At 36.9% G+C, this 14,551-nt stretch overlaps 1 protein-coding gene across 1 annotated transcript in view; it reads left to right on the top strand.

The window, feature by feature from the left end:
• LIMK1 (LIM domain kinase 1) overlaps positions 1-11,341 on the top strand; it is a 50,774-nt gene extending 39,433 nt beyond the window's left edge. The window contains exons 15-18 of the mRNA XM_090114604.1: positions 1,097-1,251; positions 1,912-2,119; positions 2,436-2,609; positions 8,597-11,341. Of these exons, the coding sequence (XP_089970730.1) occupies positions 1,097-1,251; positions 1,912-2,119; positions 2,436-2,609; positions 8,597-9,547 (1,488 nt within the window). The 3' untranslated portion in view covers positions 9,548-11,341. The remainder of the gene's footprint in view (positions 1-1,096; positions 1,252-1,911; positions 2,120-2,435; positions 2,610-8,596) is intronic.
• The last annotated feature ends 3,210 nt before the right edge of the window (positions 11,342-14,551 follow it).

The following is a 14,551-nucleotide window of genomic DNA, read 5'->3' on the forward strand; positions in this document are numbered from 1 at the left end:
TCGCACTCGATCGCGATAAAGTTAACTCGGATTTCTATGAAATTGAAACAGCGCCGCCTAGCTTCCCCATACGTCCGCTAGGGGCGCTGTTCGATTTCCCATACTAATTTGGCTGTGACGCAGACGCGATAGTAACGTTTCGTACTCGATCAAACTCACACTAGGAGTACGGTTCACATTATTACTTTTCGATGAGTCATAAATGAAGTCTTAAGAAAAATCAATACAAATTTATTCGAAATACTGCTGAAAGCATATGAAGAATCATGAACATCATCATCATTATCACCATGATCATCATCATTAGACAAAGACACGCCCAGTCCGTTCTGCTGTTTCACTCGTTCAATTAGTGCTATACCTACCTGGTCCAGTGTAACAACAGGTCGGGCTGGGACAAGCACCGTGTTGTCGAATTTTCCAGAATGTTCTAGAAGGTTCTAGAAGAATCTTTGGATTTTGTACTCGATAACAGGAATGGATAGAGTTGTATTTAAGTTGTTATGCATGTTTCCTCGATCATCATGTGATCGAAAGAAACTTCTCACTACAAAAAAATATTGTTGTCTCTTTATAAGCATATACATATATGTAGACAACAATATTTTTTGTGTGACGCTCCGTCTGTTTAGTTGTGCTGATCTAAGAAATCGCCTTGCTTGTCTTTTAATTGAAAAATAACGACAGTTGTTCGTAGAAAAAAACCCACAAAATAGCGAAGCTACTCTCCATTCTTTTCTAATTCAGAAAAAAATATAATTTATTAGGTTTTAGACAAAGCGTGCGAAGCAAAATAAGTCTATTAACACAAACTCACATTTCCAATATATATTCATTTCAATACATAATAAATAAGCATAAACATTAATATACCGATGAAATTATAGATAAATTTTCTAACCAATATTTCATCGGTAAATTTTAATTTCTGCAGACCCGATTTATTATTTTTTATGTAATTTATTTACTGTTCAAAATCTTTTAGATTCCATATACGCATGTAACGTCAAGATGTTATTCCTCATTAACAAATTGTGCCAATTGCATAAAAACAAAACAAAACCCAATATCTATCCTAACCCAACATCTTCCGCAGATTATAGGTCGAGTGTCAGCAGACCCAGACTTTCTGCCGCGGCGGTCTGACTTCGGTCTGAACGAGGCGCAGTTCCTGGATAAGTTCTGTCGCACGTGTCCTGAACCGTTCTATAGGATAGCCTTCCTGGCGTGCAATCTGGAGCCTGACGATAGGTATGGTTTGTAGAAAGTGTCAGTTAACTAGCCAGTGATTAAGTGTTAGAAGATATTTTAGTATTGAAAAAGTGAGTAGTGTAATTTTTTTATAGTTACAATTACAAGCACATACAACGTTCGATTTGACTTATGTTTGAGATATAATTTTAAAATTTTGATTTTAATTTCGATTCGGTTGAAAATATGAGTTTTTCTTCATTTCAAAAGTTTAAATGATAAATTTTAGGTAGATACAAAACAAAACAGGCCCCAGGTATGAGCCTTGCGGAACACCCGAAGTTGTTACAAAGGGACGTTGGGATGAGTTTACTTCCAGTCGAAACATTAATCTGTAACTTTTAAATTTCTTCTTTCTTAATATTTTGCAGACCAATGTAGAAGTGTACGAATATAAACTCTACAAACTTTTAGGTGTCAGCAAGTGATTCACTTTGTCGAATGCCTTAGTAAAATTCATATAGCTTATCGTTACTTTGAAATTCTTGCTGTGTATCTAAGCTATGTATTGTACGCCTTGTGCAATTATATCTTTTTTATTTAATGCATTGCTGTTTTTTAATTTGAATTTAGTAATTTCTCACATCTCTTCATAGGCATGCATCTACACGCAATGAATTACTGTAACGACAAGCTGACACGCAATAATCTAAATTCCAGACCGCCATTCGAAGTGATGGAGATCTGGCTGGAGTCGCTCGTGCTGCACCTGTCCCAACCGTTGCCCCTACCCGCCACACTACTCGCGGACGTGGAGCAGTACGCGCGCCGCAGCTCCGCGCGCACGACCGCCACGCCCGAGCGCCGCGCGCACACTGACAACGGCATCTTCTGCGCCAACACGCGCAGCCGCGAGGAGCTGCGGGAGGTGAAATCTGTTGATTTATTGTGCCACTTGTTCTCTTACACAGATTTTCCCATATTACTATGGGAAAGGCCTTAGTTTTCATGTTCGTTTAAATGATCATAATATTATGTGGTGATGTCAGGCCCAGATGAAATCGGTGCAAAATGGCCATAAATCAATTTTTTTGCTGTTTATTTTCATCTCGAACTTTTGCCATCTTTTCCCTAAACATTCGCGTAATAAATATGAATTATCCTTAAAATTACAAAATGTTATTACTATCCACTTTCCCAAGACAAAACCTACAATAATTAACAAAATATTTCTCCCCTTCCAGCCCCCCGAATGTGTCCGATGGAGCGCGCTAGGCAAGTGCGTCTCCGCCAGCCAACTCACCGCACGTCGGGTCACACACTCCGAGCCGCGCCCGGCCGCTCGCTCCCGGTCACACCACGCGCTGGCACCGGGGTACATACTGCGGGCGGACGGCAAGAATATAGACATCACTAAGGTTATTTGGTGTTTATATAATGGGTTAAGTCAAATCAACACTGTCGACAACACTAACATTACAATAAGTTCTATACCTTTTACATTGGTAAAATTATCTGCTACACCTTCTACAGCAGTAAATTTACCTGCTACACCTTCTACAGCAGCAAATTTACCTGCTACACCTTCTACAGCTGCAAATTTACCTGCTACACCTTCTACAGCAGTAAATGTATCTGCTACACCTTCTACAGCAGTAAATTTACCTGCTTCACCTTCCACAGCTGCAAATTTACCTGCTACACCTTCTACAGCAGTAAATGTATCTGCTACAACTTCTACAGCTGCAAATTTACCTGCTACACCTTCTACAGCTGCAAATTTACCTGCTACACCATCTACAGCAGTAAATTTATATGCTACATCTTCCAAAGCAGCAAATTTACCTGCTACATCTTCTACAGCAGTAAATTTATCTGCAACACCTTCTACATCTGTAAAATTACCTGTTATACCTTCCACAGCAGCAAATTTACCTGCTACACCTTCTACAGCAGTAAATTTACCTGCTACACCTTCTACAGCAGTAAATTTATCTGCTACACCTTCTACATCGGTAAAATTACCCGTTATACCTTCAACAGCTGCAAATTTACCTGCTACACCTTCAACAGCAGTAAATTTATCTGCTACACCTTCTACATCGGTAAAATTACATGTTATACCTTCCACAGCTGCAAATTTACCTGCTACACCTTCCACAGCTGCAAATTTACCTGTTACACCTTCCACTGCTGCAAATTTACTTGCTACACCATCTACAGCAGTAAATTTATCAGCTACTCCTTCTGCAGCAACAATTTTACCTGCTACACCTTCTACATCGGTAAATTATCTGCTACACCTCTTATATCGGTAAAATTAACTGTTGTACATTCCAAAGCTGATCTTTTACCTGCTACACCTTCCTCAGCTGCAAATTTACCTGCTACATCTTCTAAAGCAGCAAATTTACCTGCTACACCTTCTACAGCAGTCAATGTATCTGCCACACCTTCGACATCGGTAAAATTAACTGTTATACCTTCCACAGCTGCAAAATTACCTGCTTAACCTTCTACAGCAATAAATATATCTGCTACACCTTCTACAGCTGCAAATTAACCTGCTACACTTTCTACAGCAGTAAATTTATCTGCTACACCTTCTGCAGCTGTAAATTTACCTGCTACACTTTCTACAGCAGTAAATTTATCTGCTAAGTACACCTTCTTCAGCAGTAAATTTATCTGCTTCACCTTCCACAGCTGCAAATTAACCTGCTACACCTTCCACAGCTGCAAATTTACCTGCTACACCTTCTTCAGCAGTAAATTTATCTGCTACACCTTCTACAGCTGCAAATTAACCTGCTACACTTTCTACAGCAGTAAATTTATCTGCTACACCTTCTGCAGCTGTAAATTTACCTGCTACACCTTCTACAGCAGCAAATTTACCTGCTACACCTTCTACAGCTGCAAATTTACCTGCTACACCTTCTACAGCTGCAAATTTACCTGCTACACCTTCTACAGCAGTAAATTTATCTGCTACACCTTCTACATCGGTAAAATTACCTGTTATACGTTCTACAGCTGCAAATTTACCTGCTACACCTTCTACAGCTGCAAATTTACCTGCTACACCTTCTACAGCTGGAAATTTACCTGCTACACTTTCTACAGCAGTAAATTTATCTGCTACACCTTCTTCAGCAGTAAATTTATCTGCTACACCTTCCACAGCTGCAAATTAACCTGCTACACCTTCCACAGCTGCAAATTTACCTGCTACACCTTCTTCAGCAGTAAATTTATCTGCTACACCTTCTTCAGCAGTAAATTTACCTGCTACACCATCTACAGCAGTAAATTTACCTGCTACACCTTCCACAGCTGCAAATTTACCTGCTACACCTTCTACAGCTGCTAATTTACCTGCTACACCTTCTACAGCAGCAAATTTATCTGCTACACCTTCTACATTGGTAAAATTACCTGTTATACCTTCAACAGCAGTAAATTTACCTGCTACACCTTCTACAGCAGCAAATTTACCTGCTACACCTTCCACAGCTGCAAATTTACCTGCTACACCTTCTACAGCTGCTAATTTACCTGCTACACCTTCTACAGCAGCAAATTTATCTGCTACACCTTCTACATTGGTAAAATTACCTGTTATACCTTCAACAGCAGTAAATTTACCTGCTACACCTTCTACAGCAGCAAATTTACCTGCTACACCTTGTACAGCAGCAAATTTACCTGCTACACCTTCTACAGCTGCAAATTTACCTGCTACACCTTCTACAGCAGCAAATTTACCTGCTACACCTTCTACAGCTGCAAATTTACCTGCTTCACCTTCCACAGCTGCAAATTTACCTGCTACACCTTCTACAGCTGCAAATTTACCTGCTACACCTTCTACAGCAGCAAATTTACCTGCTTCACCTTCTACAGCTGCAAATTAACCTGCTACACCTTCCACAGCTGCAAATTTACCTGCTTCACCTTCTACAGCAGTAAATTTATCTGCTACACATTCCACAGCTGCAAATTTACCTGCTACACCTTCTTCAGCTGCAAATTAACCTGCTTTACCTTCCACAGCTGCAAATTTACCTGCTACACCTTCAACAGCTGCAAATTTACCTGCTACACCTTCCACAGCTGCAAATTAACCTGCTTCACTTTCTACAGCAGTAAATTTATCTGCTACACCTTCTGCAGCTGTAAATTTACCTGCTACACCTTCTACAGCAGCAAATTTACCTGCTACACCTTCTACAGCTGCAAATTTACCTGCTACACTTTCTACAGCTGCAAATTTACCTGCTACACCTTCTACAGCAGTAAATTTATCTGCTACACCTTCTACATCGGTAAAATTACCTGCTACACCATCTACAGCAGTAAATTTACCTGCTACACCTTCGACAGCTGCAAATTTACCTGCTACACCTTCTACAGCTGCTAATTTACCTGCTACACCTTCTACAGCAGCAACTTTATCTGCTACACCTTCTACATTGGTAAAATTACCTGTTATACCTTCAACAGCAGTAAATTTACCTGCTACACCTTCTACAGCAGCAAATTTACCTGCTACACCTTGTACAGCAGCAAATTTACCTGCTACACCTTCTACAGCTGCAAATTAACCTGCTACACCTTCCACAGCTGCAAATTTACCTGCTACACCTTCTACAGCTGCAAATATACCTGCTACACCATCTACAGCAGTAAATTTACCTGCTACACCTTCCACAGCTGCAAATTTACCTGCTACACCTTCTACAGCTGCTAATTTACCTGCTACACCTTCTACAGCAGCAAATTTATCTGCTACACCTTCTACATTGGTAAAATTACCTATTATACCTTCAACAGCAGTAAATTTACCTGCTACACCTTCTACAGCAGCAAATTTACCTGCTACACCTTGTACAACAGCAAATTTACCTGCTACACCTTCTACAGCTGCAAATTTACCTGCTACACCTTCTACAGCAGCAAATTTACCTGCTACACCTTCTACAGCTGCAAATTTACCTGCTTCACCTTCCACAGCTGCAAATTTACCTGCTACACCTTCTACAGCTGCAAATTTACCTGCTACACCTTCTACAGTAGCAAATTTACCTGCTACACCTTCTACAGCTGCAAATTAACCTGCTACACTTTCTACAGCAGTAAATTTATCTGCTACAGCTTCTGCAGCTGTAAATTTACCTGCTACACCTTCTACAGCTGCAAATTTACCTGCTACACCTTCTACAGCAGTAAATTTATCTGCTACACCTTCTACATCGGTAAAATTACCTGTTATACCTTCTACAGCTGCAAATTTACCTGCTACACCTTCTACAGCTGCAAATTTACCTGCTACACCTTCTACAGCTGCAAATTTACCTGCTACACCTTCTTCAGCAGTAAATTTATCTGCTACACCTTCTTCAGCAGTAAATTTATCTGCTACACCTTCCACAGCTGCAAATTAACCTGCTACACCTTCCACAGCTGCAAATTTACCTGCTACACCTTCTTCAGCAGTAAATTTATCTGCTACACCTTCCACAGCTGCAAATTAACCTGCTACACCTTCCACAGCTGCAAATTTACCTGCTACACCTTCAACAGCTGCAAATTTACCTGCTACACCTTCTACAGCTGCAAATTAACCTGCTACACCTTCCACAGCTGCAAATTTACCTGCTACACCTTCTACAGCTGCAAATTTACCTGCTACACCTTCTACAGCAGCAAATTTACCTGCTACACCTTCTACAGCTGCAAATTAACCTGCTACACCTTCCACAGCTGCAAATTTACCTGCTAGACCTTCTACAGCTGCAAATTTACCTGCTACACCATCTACAGCAGCAAATTTACCTGCTACACCTTCTACAGCTGAAAATTAACCTGCTACACCTTCCACAGCTGCAAATTTACCTGCTACACCTTCTACAGCTGCAAATTTACCTGCTACACCATCTACAGCAGTAAATTTACCTGCTACACCTTCCACAGCTGCAAATTTACCTGCTACACCTTCTACAGCTGCTAATTTACCTGCTACACCTTCTACAGCAGCAAATTTATCTGCTACACCTTCTACATTGGTAAAATTACCTGTTATACCTTCAACAGCAGTAAATTTACCTGCTACACCTTCTACAGCAGCAAATTTACCTGCTACACCTTGTACAGCAGCAAATTTACCTGCTACACCTTCTACAGCTGCAAATTTACCTGCTACACCTTCTACAGCAGCAAATTTACCTGCTACACCTTCTACAGCTGCAAATTTACCTGCTTCACCTTCCACAGCTGCAAATTTACCTGCTACACCTTCTACAGCTGCAAATTTACCTGCTACACCTTCTACAGCAGCAAATTTACCTGCTTCACCTTCTACAGCTGCAAATTAACCTGCTACACCTTCCACAGCTGCAAATTTACCTGCTACACCTTCTACAGCAGTAAATTTATCTGCTACACATTCCACAGCTGCAAATTTACCTGCTACACCTTCTTCAGCTGCAAATTAACCTGCTTTACCTTCCACAGCTGCAAATTTACCTGCTACACCTTCTACAGCTGCAAATTTACCTGCTACACCATCTTCAGCAGTAAATTTACCTGCTACACCTTCCACAGCTGCAAATTTACCTGCTATACCTTCTACAGCTGCTAATTTACCTGCTACACCTTCTACAGCTGCAAATTTACCTGCTACACCTTCTACAGCTGCAAATTTACCTGCTTCACCTTCCACAGCTGCAAATTTACCTGCTACACCTTCTACAGCTGCAAATTTACCTGCTTCACCTTCCACAGCTGCAAATTAACTTGCTACACCTTCCACAGCTGCAAATTTACCTGCTACACCTTCTACAGCTGCAAATTTACCTGCTACACCTTCTACAGCTGCAAATTTATCTGCTACATCTTCTACAGAAGTAAAATTATCTGCTACACCTTCTACATCGGTAAAATTACCTGTTACACTTTCCACAGCTGAAAATTTACCTGCTACACCTTCTACAGCTGCAAATTTATCTGCTACATCTTCTACAGAAGTAAAATTATCTGCTACACCTTCTACATCGGTAAAATTACCTGTTACACCTTCCACAGCTGTAAATCTACCTGCTACACTTTCTCAAGCTGCAAATTTACCTGCTTCACCTTCCACAGCAGCAAATTTACCCGCTACACCTTCTTATGCAACTAAATTACCTGTTACACCTTCTACAGCAGCAAATTCATCTGTTACCCCTTCTTCAGCAGAAAATTCACCTGCTTCACCTTTTACATAAGTAAAATTACCTACTACACCTCTTATAGCAGTAAAATTACCTGCTACATCTTATCCAAGAGTAAAATCACACCTACAATTTCCTTTTAGTATCACATCATAACATTGTTTAATAATCCAACCATTATTTATTTACAGGTTGACGATATATCCGAATGGCTGGACCCTCCACCGCTCAAACGAACAAGCCCTGACTCGCATCTCAATAACTTGCTAAACGATACTAAAACTAGGAAAATTGAGGATTCCAATTTACCTGCTTTCCTCAGAAATCAATCAGTAGAAGGGCTAGAAACTGATGAAAAAGATCACGACCAACACCTGCCCTTTTGCAGACACCAAAGCATTCCAGACCACTGCGAAATACAGACTGAAAACGAATCAGACTCCTCCGACGATGAACTAGAAATACAAATAGACTGCAACCCCAAAATATTGACAGATATAGTCAAAAAGGGGAACTTACTAGCGAAAAAAGCAAGTTACGACATCACAGACTCGCCGGATAGTCTCGAAGAATTTATCCCGGAAAAGCAAGAAATCCCTAAAACAGTGGGTAAGTGTGAAAAGAACTCGCTAGCTAAGAAGTTGTTGTCACCAAAACTGAGTCGACTTTTCAAGCCAAACACGACAGAAGTGGTGAGGCAAAGGGAGGAAGACAAGGAAAAGTCTAGAAGCAAGTTTTTCGTTCAGCGACCTGCTTCTCCAATACGATCTACGTACAGAGTACGTCCAAGTGACGATGAGCCGAAAATAAATAGAGACGTACTCAAAAGTGACTTAAAATTGGCCAGTTTAGGCAAACCAATGACGCCTATATTTAGACGACATTTAGAAAACCGAAAAGACTTCGACGGTCGATACAGTTACCGGGATAAAACCCAAGATAAACTGGATAGACGCAAAATAGAGTTACCGATACGAAGTGTTAAGAATTTAACGCCAGTTTTAGAAAAGAAAGATGATAAGCCCAAAAGGAGGGAAGGAATCACAAGGAGCAATTACGTCAGACTAGCTAATCTCAAAATTAGCAAAGATCTGAAACCAGACAGTGAAGTTAAAGAATCTCCAGTAGAAAGGGTTATATAGGTTAATGTGCGATGTTTTTAGTGTCGTAGGAAAAAACGCGTGAAATGGTTGTGATGTAGAAATATTCTGAATTAATCAGGATATTTTCTTCTGCATTGATAATTTTGTATCTAACACGGGATATCTTTAACTTTTTGGTCATTCTAATCAAGAAGATGACCTATTCATATAGAATATGACACATAAAATCTGAAGTCCAAACATTTTGCGTACTTAAGTAGCAAATAAAGTTATATTAAAATTGGCGATTAAAAAAAATAATTTTCAAAAAAGATCGGCCGGCCCGATCGTATTTTTTGGTCTATCAATGACGTTTTCTTAGATTTGTCTTTTCAAATGCTCAAAACAGTTAAATAGATAGACACTTATAAACAATACTTTAGAAGTGAAATTTTTTAAGGCACGTTGAGGGTAAAATTTCAAGGTCGTGTCATGGCAATACCGTCACGTCATGGAGTAAGGCGACGATTTTGGAATGTTTGAATCTTGCCAAAGAACCTTCACTTCTGTCACATGTGCTCGGCACCCACCTTTTTTATTAGATTTTTGCTAAAACGCGTTTTTCCTCGAGACTAAAACAATCACAAGACACTACACCGGTGGTCGGTATCAAGCTTCAGATTGTTATAATATTGTTCCTTCCATGTTAGCGTTTTAGAATTTATGTCATTTTCTGCTTAAATGTTATTTACAAATATATTGTTGTTATGTCGACCGCCGGTGTAGTATGTACGCCGACTTTATTCATTCTACTTCATATAGAAAATATTGTGAAAGTTTTTATATGTATCGTTAGTCTATATACTCAAAAACTGTTGGGCCGATTTCGATGAAATTTGGTAATTTATCCCAAAAAATATTACCCTGAATAAATGAACTTTAAGAATTGTTATAAAAAATATTATATATTGTCTTTATATTCTATCTTCATACACTTTTCAAGAATATATTTTAAACTAGCTTCCGCCCGTGGCTTCGCCCGTGTGGTGTTATTTCGCAATAAAATGTAGCCTATGTTCTTTCTCAGGGTCTAAAGATTGTCTGTGCCAAATTTCATAAAAATCGGTTGAGAGGTTTAAGCGGGAAAGCGTAACAGACAGACAGACAGAGTTACTTTCGCATTTATAATATTAGTAGGGATATAATGAAATAAAGTCTGTGTACAGTCGTCTCTTGCCAAGTTAGTTATACAGTTGTTGAGTTGTTAAGTACTTATTGTAAAACGCTTGGAACGGAATAATGTTCTATTGTTTACTTGCCAACAAAATATAGTATTTGTAGAATCTTTAATAATATATGTTATACGTAAATTGTGGTCGCTATGAAATATGTACGTAAGTATACATTTTTAAGATTTTTGAAGTAGTAAAAATAAGTGTTAAATTGGCCGTTTATTTATTTAAATTTGCAATTCTGAAAATATTGATTTTATCGTAATATATGAGAGAAATATCTACTTAATTTCCTTTACATTTTTAGTTATGTATTTCATTTATGAACTGATCATGGTAAATTAATTTTTAAAAAATACTAGTTAATTCTTAAATAATGTCTACATATTTTATGGCGACCACGAAATAAAGTACAGTAATATAATAAATAGCTTAAAATTTTGATACAGTTATTAAACGTTTCAAGTTTTATATAAATATACAATATTCCATAGATTTTGTACGCGTTGTTTTAGCACAAATAGTTGTTACGTGCTTTACATTTGCGTGTGCCTTTGCCAAGACTGTTCTGTCAATTTGTCACCGAAATAATGGTAGCCCTACACGATGTTTTGGAGGCATGACAAGTTTGAACAACTTTGATCAAGGGTAAATTTCATTGCTGAAAAAAATAATACATTATATCGATATTATATAATTTTTTCTGCAATTCTAAGATAATCTATAGATTTTCTTTAAAAATTAATAATAACTTTCGCGTATGGCTACTATTAGGAAAACCCCTGCGCCTGAAGTATGAAGACTTTTTATGTATTTTTAATCAAAAATTTCTGTACTTTAGGCACACGGTATTTATATTATTTTGCTGTTGATTACTTTAAGCAAAGGTGTTATGCTTTATATATTTTTTGCGTGAAAATATATTTTCTGTTATAATTGGCAGAGCAATTAAAATTTAACCCCTAAAATAATTGAACTAATTAAGATATATACCTACTTAAAAAAAATATTTACAAATTGTAATACAAGCAATCTATATAGTCTGTATTTTTTCCAATATTTTCTCAAAGTATTAACGAAGTATATTTTGCTCAATAATTCGCAAAGTAAAACAACTGCCATTGTAACAATTATTTAATAAATAATTTTGCACTATCGAATTCTTTCCGTCTTCTAGAAAAATTATTTATGCTTCAAATTAATAAATTTTAATGCCCTCTAGTGCCAATACTTATAGTAAATACCTTATTAATTATTATATTACGCAAATAATAATCGAAAAGCATTAACATTTTTCATACAATTTAATTTGTCCAAAAATATATTGACGATATATTAATTAGCATAAATTTTGTATAAAACCTCCAAATATGTCTGGTTATTGATATTATTTTTGTATTGTTTTAAAAATAATTCCGCAAACCCGCCTGTTTGTATTTACTTTATTATTTTACATTGACAAGATTAGGCTTACGTTTACTTTTTAATAAAAATATTAACATGATTAATTTATTAACTTTTTAATCGCATTTAGTTTTATTTAATTTTAAGGAATATAGTGACAGGGTGCCATGTTTTATTTTAATGTTTAAATGCAACGAAGGGTCGAGGTTTTGAAAGCAGTTTCAATTATTATGGCTTATGATGTTCCCATTTTGTTGCATTTGTGAATTAAATTTGTAATCTCATGTTAGAGTGCTCATAGTTTTTATAATGTCTGTGATACATTTTGTTTGTAAAATGTTGCAATAACGAGTATTATAGATCTTGATAGTAATTATTGATTAACACTTTATTTCGTATTTTTACAAAATTAACAATTTAACCTTTGACGAGGGTTCCGTCTTCATGCATTCCGACTCTTTATACTGTTTGTAAGTACAAAAATAAAGGGATATATCCAATAACTTGTGTTTTTATTTGATCCATTTCTATGTTCTTTATTATTATAATAGCGTGTTTTATTACTATACTTTACCTATTTGATTACTCTAAACATCTCATCATACATATGGCATACCCTAAAATATAGGAAAAAAAATGATATATAACTCATAAACATAATCGCTCATCGTTTGTTGCCGTTATTGAATAGGAATGCCAATGGCCGTTATGTGTTTTATTAAAGAGAAAAAGAAATCCTCTCTTCGTTTCAGTAACTGTTTATTTGTTGCTTGATTCGTACATCGTACCCACTCGTACTCGGCTCGAAACAAAATTAGGTAGGGAAAAATTAATCAGATCAATAAATAGTAAACAACACACAATCGACTAATTCCACTTTATTTACATTTTTATTACAATAAACTAAGTACAACCGGTTTCGAAACATCATCGTCATTTCGAATAATACAAAGTATAAATTATACAGATCAATAAAATTCAAACATACTTAATGATACCAAAATGACCCCACACGAGTAGGTAATAATTTACAGAGAAAGTTTCTGAAACACCAGTTTTCAGTGTCGACCGTACAACTAGTCAGTACAACTTGTACTGCACCGCACGCAGCTACCGTTGCCGCTGCGTGTTGCGAGAATCTCGACGACGCGATGCTGCGTTTTGCGACACCGCACCGATAGCTGTGACATCATAGATTGTATACAATTTGTTTTTCCGCTCATCGCTCACCCGCCACGCCTCATGCTGCGCCGCTCTTGGTTGTGGACAGGCGGTTTGTGGAATCGCATAGTAGCTTTTTGCTTTTCATGGACAAATAATTGTTGAAAGCAGTCAATACCAGTGGTTTTTGTTACGTCCACACAATAACAGCTCATATGTATGCATTTTGGTACAGAAATAATTACAGTCTGGATTAACACATATGCTACTTTTGACCCGGGCAGGTTCCAGCTAATCAACAGGGTCCAGTAGTTTTTGTATATCAGTATCGATTATGTATTTTTAACTTTTGAGCCATTTTATAAAAAAAAGCGGGGAAATTTGTGAATACCACTTCGGAGGTTAGTAGTTCACTTTTATGTAGGTACCTATCGTACAGACTGTAGGTATAGTATGAAAATATTATATGGCTGACATAGCATTAAGCATATTTACGAAAACAATCACAATTTAAGTAGGTACGTGTTAATTTCTCACTATTGGACTGGTCCCATCATTTTATTCAATTATCCCAAAGAATCTTTTGTATTCATTTTTCACCAAAATTGTTTAAGCATAGTAGGTATTAAAAAAGGATAAAATAAAACACATTTCAACCATAAAATATTATTTATTAAAAAAATTGATCTAAACATGGGTTGTAAATGTCTCGGACACAATATAATAGTTATAGTTAAACGGAACCCCTATAGTTTATAGAAAATAAACTAATTATTAAAAATAGGAATAATAAAATATTGTCGAAATTGGACATCGAAGTTGTTTATTTTATAATAATAATAATTATAAATGAGGCGGCCAAGTTAGTAGACAAATAATACTAATGTAGACTCTTTGAATTTTTGAACAGTAACAAAAATCATCACCTGTTTCTCAATACATACAAGATACTAGATAGGTGATAAATACGAAAAGAGTTTTAATGTGTGAAATAATAACGATTTCAGGTGAGGCTTTTTGATATTTTTACTCAAGTAAAATAATAAGAATTTCGTAACATAATCACAAAATTGATTTACTCTTCATTCAGAGTTCGGATACAATACCAGAATTAAATAACAAGGGCTTTCAAAGTACACCAGTTCAAATTAACGACCCACATTCAGTTCCAGGAAGTTGGCCGCCTTACATAATAAGATTAAATGATCATTATCATTTAAGATGCTGTTAAAAATAACAGTTAAAAATAAAATATTAAAGCACAACA

The sequence above is a fragment of the Colias eurytheme genome, chromosome 21 (genome assembly GCF_061535395.1).
Source record: "Colias eurytheme isolate Ceu_HAF_F1 chromosome 21, ilColEury1 Martin Lab GWU primary, whole genome shotgun sequence".
NCBI classification, from domain to species: domain Eukaryota; kingdom Metazoa; phylum Arthropoda; class Insecta; order Lepidoptera; family Pieridae; genus Colias; species Colias eurytheme.